At 38.0% G+C, this 23,057-nt stretch overlaps 1 protein-coding gene across 2 annotated transcripts in view; it reads left to right on the forward strand.

The window, feature by feature from the left end:
- Positions 1-23,057, forward strand: part of Chd1 (chromodomain helicase DNA binding protein 1) — a 71,460-nt gene that overhangs the window by 26,165 nt on the left and 22,238 nt on the right. For both annotated transcript variants that reach the window (XM_075951757.1, XM_075951766.1), the window contains exons 10-24: positions 270-448; positions 1,576-1,703; positions 2,778-2,994; positions 4,454-4,543; positions 6,107-6,297; positions 7,381-7,569; positions 9,676-9,838; positions 10,555-10,707; positions 14,086-14,157; positions 14,609-14,758; positions 16,311-16,459; positions 16,782-16,878; positions 16,968-17,063; positions 18,573-18,749; positions 22,030-22,190. In XM_075951757.1, the coding sequence (XP_075807872.1) occupies positions 270-448; positions 1,576-1,703; positions 2,778-2,994; positions 4,454-4,543; positions 6,107-6,297; positions 7,381-7,569; positions 9,676-9,838; positions 10,555-10,707; positions 14,086-14,157; positions 14,609-14,758; positions 16,311-16,459; positions 16,782-16,878; positions 16,968-17,063; positions 18,573-18,749; positions 22,030-22,190 (2,212 nt within the window). The remainder of the gene's footprint in view (positions 1-269; positions 449-1,575; positions 1,704-2,777; positions 2,995-4,453; positions 4,544-6,106; positions 6,298-7,380; positions 7,570-9,675; positions 9,839-10,554; positions 10,708-14,085; positions 14,158-14,608; positions 14,759-16,310; positions 16,460-16,781; positions 16,879-16,967; positions 17,064-18,572; positions 18,750-22,029; positions 22,191-23,057) is intronic.

Raw genomic sequence — 23,057 nt, forward strand, 5'->3', positions numbered from 1 at the left:
CTCAATCTCAGAATTCTTGTACCTCAGCTTCTTGAGCAGCTGGGATTGCAAGTGTATACTCCCAAACCTGCCTTCAGACTTACCTGTGCTTGAAGTCATGTAAGCAAACATCAGAAGTTTACTGTTTACTCATAAAATGCAGTAGCTTGGTCTTACCAAAATAAAGTATTGCAATGTAGATGACTTAATTTTCATTTATGTAGCCTTTACTGAGTATGCCTCTCATGTAATTAAATATAAATACAATGAATACCTGATTCATCTCACAGCTCATTCCAATCAAAAATCAGCAGCTGGTCTTCCTGATTATTATTGCAAATGGCAGGGGCTTCCATACTCAGAGTGCAGCTGGGAGGATGGAGCTCTCATTTCCAAAAAGTTTCAGACGTGCATCGATGAATATTTTAGCAGGAATCAGTCAAAAACTACTCCTTTTAAAGATTGCAAAGTGAGTACTGACCTTTTTAGTGAATGCGAATGTGTGTGTTACAAGCCTATATGGAGATATTCCTTTTAGAGAAACCGAGATTCCTCAAGTGGCATTTGTTTAAAATATGGTAAATGGTGGTAAGGATGATGTTGTGGGGAGGCTGAGCAGAGATCATTCCCCTTGACGTTGTAAGGGTATGTTTGGGTGCCAAGCAGCAAATCCTGCTCTGGGAAGCGAGCCTGGAGTTGCACATGCTTATGAGAAATTTTCTAGGACTACCTTCCCGGGACTTTTGAAGCTTAAATAGTTTACATGAAAATTAGTCTTAGTTTAGTTTTAAGTTTACATACTACTTTATTACATTGGAGCAATGGTGATGCATGAATGTGACATTTCTTCCTTGGCCTGTGTATATATGGGAACTGAATTCCCTTAGTAATTTTTTTGTTCCTTAAAAAAAAAAAAAACCAACAAAAAAAGGAAGGTGAAATATTTTACTTTGCATTCTTGCTGGAATCAGAGAGTAGCCATGTACAAATGAATTATCAGATACATACATATTTTTGTTCTGTTTGAGTACTGGCATTTCCAGGAGATGTGGAATATTATTACCAGCAAGAATTTAGAGGTGAGCTGGGCAGTGGTGGCACACGCCTTTAATCCCAGCACTCAGGAGGCAGAGGCAGGCGGATCTCTGAATTCGAGTCAGCCTGGTCTACAAGAGCTAGTTCCAGACAGGCTCCAAAGCTATAGAGAAACCCTGTCTTGAAAAACCAAAAAGAAAAAAAAAAGTTAGAGGTGATGTACACAAACGCTATCAGATAGTGGAGTGTATGATTGGTTAGTAGTAGATTTGATGAAACTGTTTTCTGATTTTTGAGCTGGATTCTGTTATCTTACCCATGTTCAGTTGAGGATTCTCATGCCTCATGTTTTGTCTCATCTATTGAGTAGGAGGGGTATGGGTGTATACCATTGTGCTTGGCTTCCCAGGCATTTTGAATCACGGAACCTCTGAAATGAATGATTTGAAATAAATGTTAATGCTTATGATGAAAGATAGGCTAATGGGCATTTATCTTTTTTTTGCATGATTTCTTATGTTAAGTAATTCTACGTATTAATGATGTTTATTCTGATCAAAGGTATTGAAACAAAGACCAAGATTTGTAGCTCTGAAGAAGCAACCATCCTATATTGGAGGACATGAGGGTTTAGAATTGAGAGACTATCAGCTGAATGGTTTAAATTGGCTTGCTCACTCTTGGTGCAAGTAAGTATATTCTGAGTTATGTATTTACAATGAGAGAGTGAGACTTCCCCCTTCCATTTCTTTACAGGTTACCAGGTTCTTCCTTTAAAGGTTAACTCACTTGTCAGTATTCTCCAATAACCACCTAGAGGCATCAGAGATTTCCACAGCCTGAAACACAGTAGCAAAGCAGGTCAATGAATACATTGTCCCGACTGTTGATAAGTTACTTTCTTCCTTTAATTTCTCAATCTGTTTAAGGATGTCCTTTAATTGTTTTTCCCCATTGGTTTTGAGGCAGGGTCTCATGGTCCTAGCCAAGGATGATCCTCCTGTTTCATCTCAGGTGCTAGGCCTGGACTATAGGGGTTCATCACCTGGATGTACATATAGATTGTTTCTGCTTAGTATCCTATGCCTCCTTCACAAGGCACAGAAAGCTGCAGTTGGTAAAGGCACAGGGAACCAGTTCCCTTACTGATGTCGCATTGCACAGAGTTGGTAATGAGGAAGGACATGGGAGGTTTATTGGTGCACCAGAGAAACAGGAGGAGTAAGAATTATATGTTTTTATAAGTACATAATTTAGGGATGATTTCTGCTAATAAAGTCTGAGTTTAACTTATTTGAAATGTTTTTATTCAACTGGAAAATTTGTTTATGCTTTCACCTACGCTCTTCCTGGAGTATTTCTTCATACCCTAGTTTTTTCTAAGAACCACTCAGTTACCGACTCTCCTGTCTCCCGTTGCTCCTGTCTTGAGTCCACACCTTTTTAGGTTCATTTTAGCTGTACTTTTCACTTTTGTTCTTCCTCAGTCTTTTTACTTCTAACATATCTGTGGTCTACTACTGGTAGAAGAATTGTAATATTGTCTTTTTAATGAGCTGAGAGTGTTAGTTATTCATTTTATGTTTCCTATAATGTTAGTGATACTTGTATTTATCATTGTATGTTGCTTATGGAGATGTTACATAAAATACTTACTAGAGTTTCAGTGTATACACGTCATATAAATGGGAGCATATGGTATAACAGTTCTTTATTAATTTAGACCTTTGTGCATACATGGTCTTTTGTTTTTAATTTTGTAGAGGAAATAGTTGCATACTTGCTGATGAAATGGGACTTGGAAAGACAATACAGACGATCTCATTTTTGAACTATTTGTTTCATGAACACCAACTGTATGGACCTTTTCTATTAGTTGTACCACTCTCCACTCTCACTTCCTGGCAAAGAGAGATTCAGACATGGGCATCTCAGATGAATGCGGTGGTTTATTTAGGTGACATTAACAGCAGAAATATGGTAAGTTAGTTGTTTTCCTATAAGCTTAGAAGGATAGACATTTATCTTTGAGTGTAAGTGTTTTATCTTTTTATGTTTGGTCTCCATAATTTTAATTCTAACATGTAATTTGCTACAAACAAGTGCCTATCACATGGCTAATTGGTTATAATAAAAATGAAGTTGTGGGGCTGTGAGATGACAGGGGGTAAAGGTGATTGCCACCCAGCCTGACAGCACCCACGGGGTTAGAGGGCGACTCCCTTAAATTGTCCTCTGGCCTCCACACATCCAGCTGTACAAGCACAATAAATAAATACAGTGAATTTAAAAATCATTCCTGGTTCAGGTATAGTTATATATATATATATATATAGTTGATATGTACTCTCTCTATACACAAACACACACAAAACTGTTATCTTTTTGTGAGGTCCAAGCTGTCTTTGAACTCCCAGTCCTTTGTCATAGCGTCTCATGCTCTAGCATTGTAGGCCTGTGCCACATGCACTCATGGACATTTGTGAATATATACAAATTACAGTTTTTTCTTGTGAAAAATTTCAAATATTGATGAATAGTTTGCAGGCTGCATTGAACATCCTGCATGCCCATCTCAAGGTTTGCCATGGTAGCTGGTGCTGATCTTGTTTCATCTCAAGGTTTGCCATGGTAGCTGGTGCTGATCTTATTTCATCCTCCTTGCAGTTATGTCATATTTCATCCAAAATGTTTCTTGTCTTTGGTTATTTTTGCTTTTTGACTCTTTTGGGAGCCTGCCACGCAGCTCCCAGATAAATCACACGTAGACTTTCTCTTACTCACAAATGTCCAATTTAGCTTGGCTTGTTAACTAGCCAACTTTTCTTAACTTATCCTGTCTATGTTTTGCCTCTGGACTTTTATCGTTCTCTTTTTCTGCATCCCTTTCTATACTTCTTACTCTGTGGCTGCTGTATAGCTGGGTGGCCGAACCTCCTCTTCATCCTGCTCTTTTATATTTTTCTTCCCAGATTTCTCTCTGCCTGCCAGCCCTGTCTTCCTTTCTCCTGTCTCACTATTGGCTGTTCAGTTCTTTATTAGACCATCAGGTGTTTTAGACAGGCAGAGTAACAGAGCTTCACAGAGTTAAACAGATGCAACAGGAAAGATTGCAGCACGTCTTTGCATCATTAAATGTTCCACAGCACAAACAAATATAACACATATGAAAATAATATTCTGTAGTATTTACTAAGTGAGTTGTTTCACCAAATGTGAGAACTTTACTTTAGTGAAGGGAATGTAATAAAATTAGATTTGCTCCATTTAATAAAAGATTTTAGTTCAGCATACCTAATGTTGGCTTTTATAAATAGTTACCTTTATTACATATATCTTTTTGTGTGTATTTTAAATGACTTAATTCATTTTAGATATTAAGTAGAAATACAATTCACTTGGTGATTCTCTTATATTTGTCCTTAAAATTTCATAATAGATAAGAACTCATGAATGGATGCATCCCCAGACCAAACGATTAAAATTTAATATACTTTTAACAACCTATGAAATTTTATTGAAGGATAAGGTATGTATTACTTGTGTTAGTATTTTCTGTTTAGTGTCATTTTTCCTGTGCCATGTTTTGTGGTCAGAATGAAAGGTTATTTACGTCTTAGAGCAGGTCTGGACACTGTAACCTTGGGGCTTTTATTTTTTAAATGACCCTTGAGCTGAGAATGAGTTTTACATTTTAAAAAGATTTTAAAGGAGTTCCTTAATGGATTGTGTTGAAATGATGCGACAGCACATTGGTCTGCAAAGTCTAAAATAGCTCTCATCTCTTATTTTATTTAGAGAAGGTTCACCAGTTCTTACTGCAGTTTATCCGTTATTGTCGGTTCATTCCTGTTCCTGTGCACGGTGACAGAACACTGACCCCAGCAGCACAGGAGAGGCTGTGTCTGTCTGTCTGTCTGTCAGCACACAAGTTCAGGCAGAGACTCGTGGTTGAAAGCATGGTGCTTTCAGGTCCGTGTTCGGTTAGCATTCATAAACAGTACAGAATCAGCCGCTCAGGGGTGGGGCCCCTTTGGTGTCCTGAGCACTGCTGTAGTATTAAGTCGTCAAGATAAGCCAATACCCATCTCATCCAAACAGTTCCTCAGCTGAGGCTTCATTTCTCGGTGATTCTAGACTGTATCCTGTTAACCAGGACATTGTCTAACAGTGGTAGTGAAACTTATATCAGATGCTTTACAGCTGTTGTCTCATTGAATTCTTGCATGTTTATATCTGCTGTTTCTACTTGATAGAAAAGTCAGTTCTCAAAGAACATCCTGAACTTGTCTATGTCACACAGCTATTGATAGCAGGATCAGGCTTGTCTCTTTCAAGTTTCAAGAGGCCTAAGTTTATGTATTAAAAACTTGCTGTTTACAGAAGTCATGTGATTAACACTTGGAACATGACCGTTTGAAGTTGACATTCTTAGAGACTGTCTTTGAACTTGGGCTAAAAATCTTGTATAAACTTTTGCAATGGTAGTATAGGCTTCCTTTCCTTTTGTTCATTGTATAAGCTAATACAGATTAATATTCTCCATTTTCTATTGGTTATATTAGTCTTATCTTGTAAAAAATTTTGTATGGTAAGATACTTGATTTGAGGATTACAGTTAAGTTTTTTTTTTTTGTGTGTTCTTTAAGGTAGGAATTTTCTGTTTAGCCCTATCTGTCCTGGAAGTGACTCTGTAGATCAGGCTGCCTTGAACTCAGAAATACGTCTGTCAAGTGCTGAGATCAAAGGCGTATGCTACCACACAGCAAAATATTTTTTATTTAAAAGTGATAGTTTCTAATTTTATTTATTCATTTACTTATTTTTGATTTTTTTTTTGAAACAGGGTTTATCTTTGTAATAGCCCTGTCTGTCCTGGAACTCTGTAGACCTGCCTGGCCTCTAACTCAGAGATCCTCCTGCCTCTGCCTCCCAAGTTCTTGGATTAAAGGTGTATGGTACGGCACCACAGCCTGGTGTAGTTTCTAATTTTGATTTGCCTTGTTTAGCATGTTGAATTCAAATCAAATGAAAACGTTAAATTTGCATTCTTATTTCTCTAATTATTAACTATTCTTTTGTTCATTTTAAGGCATTCCTTGGTGGTCTAAATTGGGCATTTATAGGTGTTGATGAAGCACATCGATTAAAAAATGATGATTCCCTGCTGTATAAAACTTTAATTGATTTCAAATCTAATCATCGTCTTCTTATCACTGGAACTCCTCTACAAAACTCCCTGAAAGAGCTCTGGTCATTGCTACATTTCATTATGCCAGAAAAGTAAGACAACCTGGGAAAAACGTAGTTTTATATAATTAGATTCAGTTGGGAAATAATTTAGGGAATCAAGTTAGTGATTTAAATAACATTGGGTCCACATCATTAAAGCTGAAAAAAAAATGGGGTGGAATAATTTTTGAATTTGTAATTTGAATTTTTAAATTCTTATTAGACATAAACTGCTGTATATACATTAAAATTTTATGTGCATGAATTTTGCTGTATGTATGTGTACCATGTACATACAGTGCCTGAGGAGGCCAGAAGAGGGTGTTGATTTCTCGGCAAGTACAGTTATAGAACTTGAATGAGCTGCCATGTGGAGTCTGGGAATGGACCCCAGTTCTCCTTCAGAGCCACCACGTTCTCTGAACGGTTGTGTCCTCTCTTTAGCCCAAAACATTTTAGTTGATTTGGCACATGTGCAATATACGGCTTGCTTGGAAAACTAGAAAGCTGTTGTTCTTTATGTTTAACAGTGTCAGTCTCAGTGCCCGTAGAGTGTGTTAGTGATCTGACTTAAAAGTGACAACTAGGTGAGAAAAGGCTAAATAATTTGTCACAGACACATTGCTTTTTCTCAGTAGGCCTTGAACTTTACATGGTATTTTTGAGAAATATTTTAGTGACAACTATTTGTATTCTTGAATATAATCCAAGAATAGTCACTATAACTTTATTCATATATATATGTGTGTGTGTGTGTGTGTGTGTGTGTGTGTGTGTGATTTACAACTTACAAAAATATGTATTTCATCTTTTTGGTATAGTTCTGCAAGATGAGCCTCATAGATCACACAGGCTAGGGAAGCAGTTTCATGAGCTACTGTATCTTCCAGCCCTTGTTTAGAGGTAGGGACTCCCTAGGTTGCTCAGGTTAGCCTTGTATGCATTCTGTATCTTTGGTTGGATCATACATACTCCTATATGCATATAGATACATATATACATGTACACTCACACAAATATTTTTATATGTCAATGTATGTATAGGAGGGACTTTTTGGGTGGGAGACTTTCAGAGTTGATTCATTTTTGCTCTAACATTTGCTAATTTCAGTAACTCTTCTTTAAATTTTTTAGGTTTTCTTCATGGGAAGATTTTGAAGAAGAACATGGTAAAGGCAGAGAATATGGTTATGCAAGCCTCCACAAGGAGCTTGAGCCATTTCTATTACGCAGAGTTAAGAAAGATGTGGAAAAATCTCTTCCTGCCAAGGTTGAGCAAATTTTAAGGATGGAAATGAGTGCTTTACAGAAACAATATTACAAGTAAGCTGAGTCCAGACCCCCGTTCAGAACCAGCTGCTGTGGGCCACACTTCAGCTTTAGAATAAGTGCATTCTGAGTCCAGACCTCCATTCAGAACCAACTGTTGTGGGCCACACCTTCAGCTTTAGAATAAGTGCATTCTGAGGCTACTTAGCAGGCAGCTTTAATGATGGGTCCAAGATTAAATCATTGTCTTAAAAGGTTTGTGTATGAGCTTTGCGTGCATGGATGTATGTGTATCATGTACATGCCTGGTGCCTAGAGGCCAGAACACTGCATAGGATCTGTTGGAACTTGAGTTACAGATATGGGTGAACTTCTGTGTGCGTACTGAGAACTGAACTCAGGTCCTCTGCAAGGGTAGCAAGTGCTCTTAACCACTGAACCATCTCTAGCCTCTGGGCCACATTTTTCACACATCATTGTGTGCTCTCCTATGGTTCAATAGCCTCATGTGTTCTAGTAATTGTGGTAATTGACAGAGGTAAAGAAACAAGACAAAATTTTAAACCATTTTTTTTTTAAAAACATGAACAAGTCTTATTTTGTGTAAATTTTTTGTTAAATTTATTTAGTGACTTTTCAAAGAATAAAAACAAAAGTATGTCCTAACATCTATTGAAATATTTACAACTATTTGGAATCTTAAACAGTTAAATTGAAGGTGTTGTGGCGCATAACTAGCAGACTTGGGAGGTTATCAGCGCAAGATTGAGATTGCAAGTTCATCCTGGTACTTAGTCCCAGGCAAGCCTGGGCTATCTATTGGGCATGACCTTCCTCGAGAAGTACTCCTAGTACCTGTGACTTAGTTTGAGTTTACTAGCACTTGGGTTTTTCTCTATCTCTAGTTCCTTGTTTTTTTCACACAGGCTAGAGGTAGTTTTTAATCATATTTTCATGTACCTAATGATTTTTTTAAAAATACTATTAATAGCCCACTTTAAAATTTTATAAGTTTTTGATGTCAGTATGTGTTACCTCAAACTTTTTGTGGCAATTAGTGCTCCATTTGTAGGTCTTCCTTCACCCCTTTAAAATTACTTTGATAAGGAGAACAGTTTTCCGAGTAAGGTTTGCACAGTGTGGATTTATCCTAGTGTATATTTCTGGAATGTTTAAAAATATTCCCTTTATTTCCTGTAGATTGGGTGTTTGTTTAGATTTATTTATGGAGGGAATATTTTATAGTGGAAAAGGGTAATATTCTTCATAAGTATTATTTGTGGTTGTGTTTGGAAAATTTAAAAATAAAAAGAATTTGAAAAAGTTAAAAGGAAAAAGATATATCCCCCATAATTCTCTCAGTACTGATTGTTTATTATAAACTTATGCATCTTCTGGGTACTTTTCTTGTTACTATGGTAATAAAATACGGTTGTAAATTGTGTATGCACTTCCTGCTGGGGTGTTGGTGTGGTGGTGCAGTTAGTCCTAACTAATGCCCAAATTAGCCTTGACCCTATCTGAAAGATTACCACCAAGTTCTGTAAAAAGTTTTATAGTATCTTCTCCAAAAACACCAGAGAAATGGTAAATACGGTAAAATAAGTGTTGAGTCTTTAAGGCCTCTTACAGAATCAGGCACTGCACGTGGACAGGCAAATGTTGAGTAACTGATAGAAAAGAAAGCTAATAAATAAAGAATATTGGGGGCGCTTTAAGTCTCTATAAGCTAAGAAACTTATTCCTTTGCAAGAAAAGAAGTTATTAATAATAGGTAGCTAGAGTAGGCTTTGGAGAGCATTGTATGCAGTTTGTGGAGTGGTTTTTTTCTCTACATAACTACTGTTTAGAGAGGGCAGTATGACTAAAGCCAGGTAATCTGTGGAAAAGATGTAGCTCTAAAAACTTGTCAGATGGAATGAAATTGTAAGAGGATTGATAAGTGGACCACTGCTTCACAAAACTCAAGAAAAGCATTAATGTATCTATTATACTTTGTAAAGCTTTCATGTTTTTGCTTTTGTATTTTAAAGTTCAGTCCATCTGTCCATCGTGAGCTTCAGAATGACGAAATTTTGATTTGGTGCTAGTGTTGTTTTTAAGCTTTCAGGATTTGTCCTGGTGATGCTGATCATTGTCTGTGTGGCTTTTGTTTTGAAGATGGATTTTAACTAGGAATTACAAAGCCCTCAGCAAAGGTTCCAAGGGCAGTACCTCAGGCTTTTTGAACATTATGATGGAGCTAAAGAAATGTTGTAACCATTGCTACCTCATTAAACCGCCAGATAATAATGAATTCTATAATAAACAGGAGGCCTTACAAGTAAGAACTTTTAATTATTACTTTTGGTAAAGCAGAATTCTAAGAATATATATTTCAGTTTAAATATATATTTTAGTTTAAAATGGCACAGTGATTTAACGTATTAGAAGCTCTCTTTTGCTGATGTTTCATTTAAATAATTCTTGGTTATTTTTATATTTATGAAAGCTTTTAAGATTGTAATTTGTAAGCATAGTGTTCCAAGCCAGAGGGTTGTAGTGATTTATCAGACACAAATCCATTAGTGTGTCCTTGGTTGTGGTGGAGCTCCTCCCCACCTGTTACTGTTGGATGGCAGCTCAGAACCGAGAAGACATTTGTAATTCACAGTAGCGCATTGAAGGGTGAGGAGCTTATAATTAAAAACATGTTTGCTTGATCTTTAAAGTATTTTTTAATTGCTGGTTTTTTTAATGGATGTTTGTTTTGGCTAAGACTTGGAGAAATAGTGTAAGTGGCAGCAAATAGAACGATGCAGCACCTTTTCCTGCTGAGGACAGAGTGGAGTGAGAGCCGCATGGCGGGGTGGCCTGGATTGCATAGTGGAGGAAAGCCGGGAAGTCCTAGGAAGTTTGAAAGCTAAAGTTTCTCTGCAGCAGCGTGAAAAACTTAAAATCTCAGTTGGAAATAACTGGAGCAACTGCAGTATTAAGTGGAACATTGTGCTATTTATTTTTATCACATGTTGTAATAGTTTTAATTTATTGTTTCTTTAGCACTTAATCCGTAGTAGCGGAAAATTAATTCTTCTAGACAAGCTGTTAATTCGCCTAAGAGAAAGAGGCAACCGAGTGCTCATTTTTTCTCAGATGGTGCGGATGTTAGATATACTTGCAGAATATTTGAAGTATCGTCAATTCCCCTTTCAAGTAAGCATTTCATTGTCTTTAAGTTTCACCATGTTCTTCCGCTTATTTTGTAGAGTTACTTTTGAGATTATTTTGCATATAAATTATATTTTTCTTAAGCATATCTACTTAGAGAATTATATTTGTCATTGTTTTCTCTCTAAGAGTTTCAATTTTTCACTAATTTTAATTTTAATTCTGTCTTATATGTTATATATTGTTAAAAAGCTGGACTAAGACAGTATTTCTAGGCTAAGAGAGGTCTGAAGGGGAAGCTTTGTGAATTAAGATGACGTCAGAGGAAGGAGAGCAGGTTCCCATGACCTGTGTATTTGTGGTTAGCCTGATCCATGGTTTGCTGATAGAAAGGATCATATCAAAGTAGGGGGGGCCTGCTGTCTGTCTACTTAAGATGCATACTGGCATTCATTCGGAGGGATTAAAGCCTACACTGAGGAGTGTTTTCCTATTAGAATCAGGTCATATTTTCAGTACTTTACCCCTAGGGGTTCATTTCTTTTTCATCCACTGTGTGTGTGCTCATGGGTGCTCCCATGGAGGTCAGAGGGCTCCAGGGTTGGACTCAGGTTCTCAGGCTTGCTTTGCAAACATCTGTACCTAAGTCAGATTATTGTCCCCCATTGAGTAGTACCAGGCAAATAGGCGACCTTCAGTATACACAGCTAGTGAGTGGTGTGTATTTAATGTGGGCAGAATCATAATGAGACTAGTTATGCAGATGTTACACATGTAGTTTACAAGTAGAAATGCTGCACCTGCTATGTGTTATGAAAGACAGCGATATTAGTACATAAAAACCCATAGTAATTTAAGGGCAGACAGTGGTACCGCCATTTGTAATCAAACAGCAGTTTTGTATCAAGTGGGAAAGGTACAGATTGATCTGAAAGCTCCAGTCCTTTGCCCAGACTGCCTCTCATTCCTAGATTGCTCCCCTCAGTTAAATATCTGTTTATTTAAGCCATGCCAAAATAAGTGATTCATGACCAGTCTAGGTTTTACTAATTTTTATTTTAATGGAAAAGAAACATGATTCTTTTTCAGGCTTAGACCTCTTCATTAGAAATATAAAACAGTGAAATTCTCATAATCCTTGTATAACTCCCCGTGTAGTCATGGTTACATTGCTGGTGTCTCCCTCAAGTATTGGGCACGTGCAGCCATGCTTGTTTTATGTGCATGCCAGCTAAATACTCTACAGACTAGCTACATCTCCACTCTTTCTACTGTTTAGATAACAGGGCCTTGCTCGTGCTGGCTTTGAACAAGATCCTTCCACTTCAGCCTTCTAAGAGGCTCAAGCAGTCCCAGGTTTCTTTAAAAATCAGTGCTGAGACCCAGAGAGTGCTCAGCAGTTGAGAGCACTTGCCGCTCTTGAAGGACCAGAGTTGGTCGCTAGCACACATGCCCGGGGATTCTTGACACTTGTAGCCCCCCACTCTTTTAACATCTTCTGGCCTTCAGGAACACATAGAACAACACATAACAAAAAATAAAAATAATCTATCTGTTTCTTTTCAAGAAAGTTAGTCTAGCAGCAAGAAAGTATCGAGGTCTGGGATCAGGAAGGGGGCTGTGCGGGGTTCCCGGCCGAGGTGGGAAAGTAGAATCCGAGTGATCAGCAGCCTGTGGTGAAAGACGTAGCAGGTTTAAGGAAGTGGATGGTAAGCTGTCTGTGTGAGATGTGAGACACTCATTATCTTTATTACAGAGACTGTAAGAGTCCAGGAACTAAGATAGGGTTGAAAATCTGTTTTGGAAGAACCTGTTTTGCTGGGCATTTTATTGCACGCTTTTAATTCCAACACTGGCGAGGCAGAGGCAGTCGGATGTCTGAGTTTTAAGGCCAGCCAGGGATTCACTGACCTGTCTCAAAAGCCAGCAAAGAAGCTAAACCTGTTTTACCTCTACTCTGTTTGAAACTTGAAACTCAACTAAGTCATAGCCTAGGTTTCAGTATGATTTTTGTCTTACAGGTATAGTCCAAAATAAAAAGTTTATCAAGCAACCCAAAATACACTTTATCCAAAAACAAAAAGTGTGTTTGCTTTTTGTGTCAGTGTCTACTAGAAAAGCGTACCACACAGAACCACACTCTGAGAAACCTCACACATTTTTGTATATATTTTATATTTTCCCACATTTTTGTCTTTACTGTTATAGATAGTGTCCTAAGTTTTTTTTCTATTGTATCTTTAATTTATTTATTTATTAAAGATTTCTGTCTCTTCCCCGCCACAGCCTCCCATTTCCCTCCCCCTTCCCCAATCAAGTCCCCCTCCCTCGTCAGCCCAAAGAGCAGTCAGGGTTCCCTGCCCTGTGGGAAGTCCAAGGACCACCCACCTCCATCCAGGTCTAGTAAGGTGAGCATCCAAACTGCCTAGGCTCCCACAAAGCCAGTACGTTTTTATTGTTAGTTTTGTTGCTGGTTTGCAGAAATGTCATAGATACTTGGTTCTTCATCTTGCTTTTAAGCAGAATTGCTTTAGAGTTTCCACCTTCCCTCCTCACCCAGCTGAGGACTGAACCCAGGACCTGCTCTACTACTGAGCTATCTCCACCCCCAACTTTCCATTTCTTAAACAGTCATTATCTCTGAGTAATAATTTACACTTGTGCAAATTTTTCTGACAGTATTGAAATTATAATAGTCAAACAATGTAACATTGATTAAGAATAAATTTTTGCATGTTAACTTTTCTTATTAAAAACTTACTTTTTATAACTTAATGGAGAATTAGTGCTAAAAATAATTATTAAATGTTATCAGCTGGTAAAAATGTATATGTTGACATATACATGGGCATCAGATAGCATGTAGCTATGTACAGTGCTTGCCTCAAATGTGAGGCTCTGGGTTTAATCTTCAGTGTTGCAGAAACAGAAAAGAAAATGAGTGGATTGGAGTAACAAGTTACTACAGTGTACATACAGCCGATGAGTACATATGTAACAGCCCCCTTCCCCATGCAGTTAGGCAAATGCTCTCTGCTATGATGTCACACCCCACGCTCAATAGTAGCTAATGTTTAGTACACATTTCATTGGCTGCTGTGCTATTTTCTCATTGGCTCTACTTTACTACCAAAGAAACAGGTAAAGGGGGGAAACAGAATCGCTTGTCTGAGTCGAAGAGACCACTGTTGGAGGCTGCCTGACCGGATGGACGCATTCACTGGAACTAGTCAGCTGGTGTTTGCTGAGCTCTCTCGTTCTGGGGTTTCTGGTTCAGAAGATCCGGGTTGGGCTCTGTAACCAACGATTTCTGTTCTCAGGTGGTTCTGATGTTGCTACCCAGTACCCACACTGGACTTACTGATTTTAGTTGTTTAACATTTGACTGTGGTTTGTGAATTATTTTAATTTGTTTTATCCTAGAGATTAGATGGATCAATAAAAGGGGAGCTGAGGAAACAAGCTCTAGATCATTTCAATGCCGACGGATCAGAGGTATGAGAGCTCTTTAAATTATACGTTTTGTTTTAGTCGTTGTGTGTCTTCTAACTAACTTTTTAGTTTGTATTATATGTGAAATATGACCTGTCACTGGTATTTTAGTTCATTTACTTCAGTATAAATTAGCCTCCTATCATTAGCATGGGTTTATGATGGAATCTTATTGGTTGATCCTCGTAAAGATTTACACATTAGTTGCTATTATTGTTACTGTTGTTTACATTGTTGGAGAGCGAACCCAGGGTCTTGTGCTGCTAGGAACAAAGCTCTGCCACTTGAGCTACAAACCAGTGTTAGTTAATTTTTAATGTTGACTTTCAATTTAATAGTGTCATTAATGTAAAACACTTTCAATTCAGAAATCAGTTGTAAAATTACTTGAGTAATATACTGATATTGGTAACAGCTTAGATCTAACATTTTGTATATTTAAAATTCCTTGTAGGATTTCTGCTTTTTGCTTTCTACAAGAGCTGGGGGGTTAGGCATTAACCTAGCCTCTGCTGACACTGTTGTTATATTTGATTCTGATTGGAATCCGCAAAATGATCTTCAGGCTCAAGCAAGAGCTCATCGAATTGGGCAGAAGAAGCAGGTATTTTAATTTGTTATTTGACTGTTTTGAGTATTTTTCTTCTTTTTAAAAGCTACTGTATCGAATTAACTAAGACAATGAGAAGATAATTGAGACCCAGTCATGCAGATTGGATGAGCAGCAGGGAACCCAGAGTCTGGCAGAGCTGAGGGAACTGTGTGAGGCTCTGTTTAGATTGTAGCTAGAATGAATGGTACCTATTCAATAGAAAAACGCCATTTGTTGGCCAGCTTATTAACCTTTGATGGTTCAGGTAGTGGGTACAAGGCTCGCTACATATGATCACCGGCCCCAGCTGAGGATCCATCCACTGCTGGGCAGCCTTCGCTTTGTTTGAACTGAACAAGGTGGTCCTGAGTCTTTGGCCAGGAACAGTTTCTCCAAGCATCAGCCCTTGTCATTCTGGTTAGTTTGTTTATAGTGGAACTTCTTTTAGGGAGAACTATGTCGTCTATGCACTCAAATATCTAATAAAACATAATTAAAGAAACTGTATAAAGACCACCTTGTTCAGAGGACCCTCGAAAGCAGAATTTCACCTTCAAGAACACAGCGATCAGTTTATAGCTGGGGGTGGAGTTTGATGAGACAACAGCAGATCAGGAAGGTCAAGTCACAGGAAGATGCTTGTGTGCGAGTTAAGTGATGGGAAGCACCCTGACTTATCTATGGCAGCGAGGCTGGAAGGAGGTGTGACCTGGCCATCGCTGAACTGCTCCTCTGCTACCCAGACCACTCATCAGTACCACATGACCTCATTTTTCCCTCTAATGTTTTATGTAAAAGCACATTGTTTGAGTCAAGTGGCACCAGCCTGGGTCCAATTCCCATTGTGCCCATTGTGTACATGGTTTTTTTCCTTTTTTTTTTTTTTTTTTTTTTTTTTTTTTTTTTTTTTTGGATTTTCGAGACAGGGTTTCTCGGTAGCTTTTTTGGTTCCTGTCCTGGAACTAGGTCTTAGACCTAGGGTTAGACCAGGCTGGCCTTGAACTCACAGAGATCCGCCTGCCTCTGCCTCCTGAGTGCTGGGATTAAAGGCATGCACCACCACCGCCCAGCTACATGGTTTGTTTTTAAAACTGTTTCTAAAGTGTGCTCTTAGGGCAATAAAGCAGAGCTAAGGGGAAAAAATGTAGGAAAGAAGGATACATTCAAATAGTTGTGTTTTTTTAATAATTTATTTTTATTGAATGAGCAGTCATTTTGCCTGCATATATGTCTATGTGAAAGTGTTGGATCCCTTGAAACTGGAGTTAGAGGCAGTTGTGAGCTGCCATGTGGTTATTGGGAGTTGAACTCGGATCCTCTGGAAAAGCAGCCAGCAGCCAGTGCTCTTTACTGTTGAGCCATCTCTCACCCCTCAAATAGTTTTATAAATGGCAGAACTTTCGCTTTAGATGTGGCACATTGTTACAAAATTAAAAAATTTAGTTTTACATATGAGAATTTGAAAGTTAGTAGAGGATGAACTGATCTATGTACTGCCATTTGGGCTCTCGGGTCAGCAAAGATCCTCTTTCATGCAGCTTGCTTCTCATGCTTGTCTTTGTAGGTGAATATATATCGTTTAGTAACAAAGGGATCAGTTGAAGAAGATATTCTTGAAAGGGCCAAAAAGAAAATGGTTTTGGATCATCTTGTGATTCAAAGAATGGACACGACCGGGAAGACGGTGCTGCACACAGGTTCCGCCCCGTCAAGGTCGGTACTCACCACAGAGAATCCTCTGGGGCACCCTGAGCTCGTGTCTTCTGACTGATGACTGCGAGTGGATACAGTGTCCTGTATGTAGTGTGGTTAATTTTTATGCTTTTAACACATTAGACTGATTTGTGTTAGAAGCATACATACAAATACCTGGCTTTACTATTAGACACTGATCACCTAGAGGAATCTCTTAATTTCTATGTCTCAAGTTTCTTAGTTTAAAATAAGGAAATTAAAACTTTGACCACACAGCTTCCTGAATATGCTTTGAAATGTTTCTGTTAAGATTGAGTTTTTGTTTTTTTCCTGTTTTCAGTTCTACCCCCTTTAATAAAGAGGAGTTATCCGCAATTTTAAAGTTTGGTGCTGAGGAGCTTTTTAAGGAGCCTGAAGGAGAAGAGCAAGAGCCCCAGGTTAGTAACAGTTACACTGGATACGTGTTGTCTGTTAGATACGGGAAAGGCTCAAGTGCATTTATGATAAAAATTTCCTTTTAATACAGGAAATGGATATAGATGAAATCTTGAAGAGAGCTGAAACGCATGAAAATGAGCCAGGCCCCCTGACTGTAGGGGATGAGCTCCTTTCCCAGTTCAAGGTAAGCCTGCCTTCCTCCTCCATGATCATATCTGTCTATTACTGCAGGTCAGGTCCCCCAGTGTCCTTCACTCTGCCTCCTTCATAACTTCAATTTTTTTTGATAGATTTCAACAAAAATTAATTTAAAAATTATCAAAAATAAGAACTCTCCAGAAAGTCAGTTAGAGTAAGTAGCTGTTACTTGTAAATGTCCCTGGCTTGCTGAGGGCTGACACAACATAAGTCACCTGACTTCAGGGGGAAGTTGAGCAGGGTTCAGGTTTTTCTTAAATTTTATTATTATTATTAGTATTTTTAAAAGCAGGTTTCTTGGCTCAAGCTCAAAACCAAAAAAGACAAACAAACAGGTTCCTCTGTACCTTAGCCGTCTGTGTGGTTCTTAGGAATCAATTAGTAGTTAGTTGTTCATTCACTCGATACTAATTGTAATTGTGAATACCAGGGACTTAAAATGACTCACTCAGTACTCTGGAGGATAGAGGATGGACTGGGGGTGGGGAAATAAAACAGAAAACAAAATGAAATAAAGATCTGGAAACCTGTCACTTGGGTCATGATCTAGCAGATTGTTTTTCCTGTAGCCCATTGCACCATTTGCCTTGATTAACTGCTTGTCGGGGAGAGGCAATAAAGGAAAAACCCACGACTTAGAGTAAATGTGAATTATTTATATGCCAGTGAATTGGTATTCTTACATGACTAGCTGCCTTTTAAGGCTGCCTATTTTTTAAATTTATTTTTATTTATAAGTACTTATAGAGTACATGTTTGCCTAGAACTTTATGAACAGTAGGCATAAGTTTTTTTTTCTTCATTCAGTTATGTTTGAGTTTTTATATAATTAGCCTTGAGTATTGGCTGAATATCTTCTTAAAACTTTAAATGTATTATCTTTACAGGTTAGTTTCTATCCATTCCTTTAGAAATGGGAAGGAAGCCAAGGTCTAGAAACCTAGTTATTTACGGAGGAATCTGTCAGCTACTCTTCACGTTCTGTTTTTATGAAAGGGGAGGAGCATTCTTTGGCACTTAGTAGTTGAGAGACTAGTCTAGGAATTCCTTCAGAAGGTCGTATAGCATCTTACTAAATACATTACTGTATTTGTGTTATTTTGTCTGCTACTCATTTGTTGTCAGCCTTGTTCTGTTACTAATTACTAATAATGCCATGTAGCAGCACTGAGAGCCATTGCAGGAAGGAGGAATCAGAGAGGTCCGTTGGCTTGATCTGCTTTACTCTAATGAAGAAACAACTATGTAATTGGCGGCGCTAGCTAAATTTATAGTCATTGTCTTGAGATATTTAGGTTTTTGTTTGGTTGTTGAGATGGTGAGGAGGGAACTGGAGGTTAGTGACTGTTGATCTTCTTTGGGAGAAACCAGCTGGGCTGACAGCCCCAGTTACAGCAGAGGCTGATAAGAAGAGTAAATGTGACTAAATAAATGATTGATAGGGTTAAATACCGTCTACTGTGCTTACTCTGTTAAAATTCTGGAATTCTATCAGGTTGCCAACTTTTCAAATATGGATGAAGATGACATTGAATTGGAACCTGAGAGAAATTCAAAGAACTGGGAGGAAATCATTCCAGAAGATCAAAGAAGACGATTAGAAGAGGAAGAAAGACAGAAGGAACTTGAAGAAATTTATATGCTTCCAAGAATGAGAAACTGTGCAAAGCAGGTGACTGTGTGATTTTAGAATATTGTTATCATAACAGTATCTCATGATGCTTAGAGTAAATGTTCTTTTTGTTTGGTTATGAACAGTAACTTTATAATTTTTTTCTCTTAATTTCTTTGATAATTTGCCTAATAAAATGAGTTGGAAAGTGTTTCCTCCGATCTTGGAGTATTGTGTAGATATGGGAATTTTTCTTATTTAATTGATGGATATTGTCATCTGTTATTTTATGTCTTTAGGGTATTTAGGGACACCTGCCCTTTATTCCTAATACTGGTAACTTTTTTAAAATTATTCTAGGTACACCTTTATTTTTCAAAGAACTAGGTTTTTTTTTTCACTAGTTTGTTTCTGTTACCATTTCTTTTGATTTAATTTGTTCTTTTTACTTTCTTATAAGATGTGAGCTTAGAAACTAAATTAAGATTATTCTTCACTTACCACATCTAGTACTGTAATTTTCTCTTACAACTTTTTTTTGAATCTTCCAAAGTTTATCATCTCTTGTTATATTTTTTTTTTGTTTGATACTACTGTATTATCTCTCACTTTGACTTCTTTGGTCCATAATTTAGTTGGGATGTTTTTAACATCTTTAAGAAAATGAAAACACCCAGTACTAGATTTCTTGTTTCCTTTTGTTAGTGTATTGCACTTTAAGATTGCCTTGATTACTGAGTATTTTGGCATCTTACTACAATTTGAATAAGTGAAAACCTTCTGTTCTTCGTTCTGTTTGTTGGGGGTCTCCTCCCATGCTCTCAGTGAGAGTGAAGAGTCTGTAAGCTTGGGAAAGTTGACTTTGCCTTTCTTAGGTTTTCCCACTATTCATTCATTTGCCTTGCTGAGCTTTACTACACACCCAGCACAGGTTTGGGGGTCACAGGTGTCCTGTGTTCTTGTGCTTGGTAATTCTCACCTTCAGTAAACTGCAGCTGGCTTAGTCCTTGTACCTGCTCATAGTCCTTAATCTCTTCTTGGAAATACTTTGATTTAGATGTTGAAGCTGTTCTGTGATTTAGTTTTGGTGTATGTTTAAAAGCTAATAGCGTTATAAGTTAGGTTTTCAGTTTGGGTATATGCAGTATTCTACTACTTACACAAGAGGCAGAAGTAAGGTTACTGTATATGTTATGTCTTATTTGTGCTTACTTCTGCAGACATCAAGGTGACATTTTCAGTAGTGCACAGGAAACATAGCAAAGTGAGAGTTCTTTCGAAAGGTTAAGATGAAATTAAAACAGTTGAGAATGTACTCACCTATGTAACCTTTAGCACACAAAGCTTTGGGAACCTCCAGAGACTTAGTTTATATTATGGTGTATTCATTAAAAAAAAATGTTATAAATAGGTACTCATGTGCCCTGTGTGACGTTTTGTTTTGTTTTGTTTTTGAAAATATCTGGTCATCTTATTTAGAAAAAGCAATGGAGGATGATATTTAGAAGGAAAATACTGAAGACTCTGTCTCCCCAGATATATGCCTAGCGATGTTATTGTAAAATGTATCAACACAGCATATAAAATCACCCGCATTCGACTAATTAGCTTGAGTTCATGCTAATTTGGAACTTGTTTTATCCCTTTACAACACACGTTTGAGTAGCTTCTCAGCACTCCATCCTGTGGGCTACTTGTCTACTTCCTCTTTAGTAAATGCCTGATTTCCTTCATTTTTCATTATATAAAGAATTTTATTGGACAATCACCTTCACATTTCCAAGGAAAAATGCCTAGAAGTGATGTGTGTGGGTCAGCCGAGTGTTGACTTCTGATGCCTGTGATAGAGTATTGCCACGTTATCCTGTTGTTTAATAAGGGCAGACACAGACCTGTGCCCATGTTCTCAGTTATCCTGTTGTTTAATAAGCGCAGACACAGACCTGTGTCCGTGTTCTCAGTTATCCTGTTGTTTAATAAGGGCAGACACAGACCTGTGCCCGTGTTGTCAGTTATCCTGTTGTTTAATAAGGGCAGACACAGACCTGTGCCCATGTTCTCAGTTATCCTGTTGTTTAATAAGCGCAGACACAGACCTGTGCCCATGTTCTCAGTTATCCTGTTGTTGAATAAGGGCAGACACAGACCTGTGCCCGTGTTCTCAGTTATCCTGTTGTTTAATAAGGGCAGACACAGACCTGTGCCCATGTTGTCAGTTATCCTGTTGTTTAATAAGGGCAGACACAGACCTGTGCCCGTGTTGTCAGTTATCCTGTTGTTTAATAAGTGCAGACACAGACCTGTGCCTGTGTTCTCAGTTATCCTGTTGTTTAATAAGCGCAGACACAGACCTGTGCCCGTGTTCTCAGTTATCCTGTTGTTTAATAAGGGCAGACACAGACCTGTGCCCATGTTGTCAGTTATCCTGTTGTTTAATAAGGGCAGACACAGACCTGTGTCCGTGTTCTCAGTTATCCTGTTGTTTAATAAGCGCAGACACAGACCTGTGCCCGTGTTGTCAGTTATCCTGATGTTTAATAAGGGCAGACACAGACCTGTGCCCGTGTTCTCAGTTATCCTGTTGTTTAATAAGTGCAGACACAGACCTGTGTCCGTGTTCTCAGTTATCCTGTTGTTTAATAAGTGCAGACACAGACCTGTGTCTGTGTTCTCAGTTATCCTGTTGTTTAATAATAAGCGCAGACACAGACCTGTGCCCGTGTTGTCAGTTATCCTGATGTTTAATAAGCGCAGACACAGACCTGTGCCCGTGTTGTCAGTTATCCTGATGTTTAATAAGGGCAGACACAGACCTGTGCCTGTGTTCTCAGTTATCCTGTTGTTTAATAAGCGCAGACACAGACCTGTGCCCATGTTCTCAGTTATCCTGTTGTTTAATAAGTGCAGACACAGACCTGTGCCCACTGTTCTCAGTTTCATCACAGTGCAGATAAGGATCCTTGTTGCTTACTCAGTGTTTACCAAGTGAATACATTTAAAAGGAAATTGTATTTCATTGTTTTTCTTTTAAATATTATTGACCTCATACAGTTTTGTATTTATAACAATTAACTGATTGCCAATTAATAGCCATTATATTTTTATAGAAAGTTGGTTATTTTCTTGTTTTATTCTTAAGCCTCAAATACTAAGCTCATTAACCCTCATCAGTACATGTTATATCATTCTCTATTGATTATTAATTGCTTTTGGCTTTGGAATAGTTTCCATTTGTGGATTAATGTTTTGAAAGTTTTTATAGTAGTTCACTGTGTTTGTCTTTGCCCATAAGATAAAGGCTTCTTACCCTGTATTTGGGGGTATTCTTTATTGTTTCCAGATAAGTTTCAATGGAAGTGAAGGGAGGCGGAGCAGAAGCAGGCGGTACTCTGGCTCTGACAGTGACTCCATCTCGGAAAGGAAACGACCAAAGAAGCGCGGGCGGCCACGCACCATCCCTCGGGAGAACATTAAAGGATTTAGTGATGCGGAAATTAGGCGGTAAGAGGACATGTCACCATCTTGTTAACTTGGTGGTTTTAGAACATAAAACTGAATATAAAAACTAGATTAAGAGGTTTTACAGGGTAGAATAGATATTTGCGGAATTCTACTTTTAGATATGGATTATAACTTAGAAAAAAAAGGTGTGACGTGTAATGTTTTCACGTTATTTTTGTTACACCACTTGAATATTCAAATTGTTTCCTCTTACTGTGGTTCAGAGTGATCCCTTTGAATAATAAAATTGCATTGAGAGACAGAGAGAGAGAAAGAAAAGGAAAAAGCTGTTGTCTGATTTAGGCAGGTGGAAGTCAGACTGGCCATGGGGATTGATGTACCTCTGTTGAATACGCTGTGTGCACAGGTCTTCAAGGGGAGTGAAGACAGCTTAGCTTATGCAGCATCTGTAAAGTTGATAAAAGCTTGTTCATTTTTGTTTTGGAAGTTTGTTTCTTTCCAGTTATTTTTAACTCTTTTCCTTTAAATCATAGACCTGACAAAGTTCTTCCTCATTGTCCCTACAACAAAACTAAATGCATTGTTAGTTTTCATTAAGGGAAGTTTTGTGACCATCTGATTTGCTGGACTTTTCTGTCTTTAGTTGAAGAAGCATATCATCTACTTTCTGGATATTTTCCTTCATCTATCAACCACTTAAGTTGCTTTGTTGTGACGTAAATTTTTGTTTTCCACTGTTGGTATAATGCTCACCCGAATTAACCCTTTGAGTAAGCCTTGATCAGCTTTGGGAGTGTGATGAGGCACTGTGGATGGTCACTCTGGAGACACTCCACTTGTGGTAGTTTTGAAACTTTTTTGTCTTATGAAAATAATAAAGTAATTTCTAAAATAAAATTTAGCTTC

Source organism: Microtus pennsylvanicus, chromosome 1 (assembly GCF_037038515.1).
Source record: "Microtus pennsylvanicus isolate mMicPen1 chromosome 1, mMicPen1.hap1, whole genome shotgun sequence".
Taxonomy (NCBI): Eukaryota; Metazoa; Chordata; class Mammalia; order Rodentia; family Cricetidae; genus Microtus; species Microtus pennsylvanicus.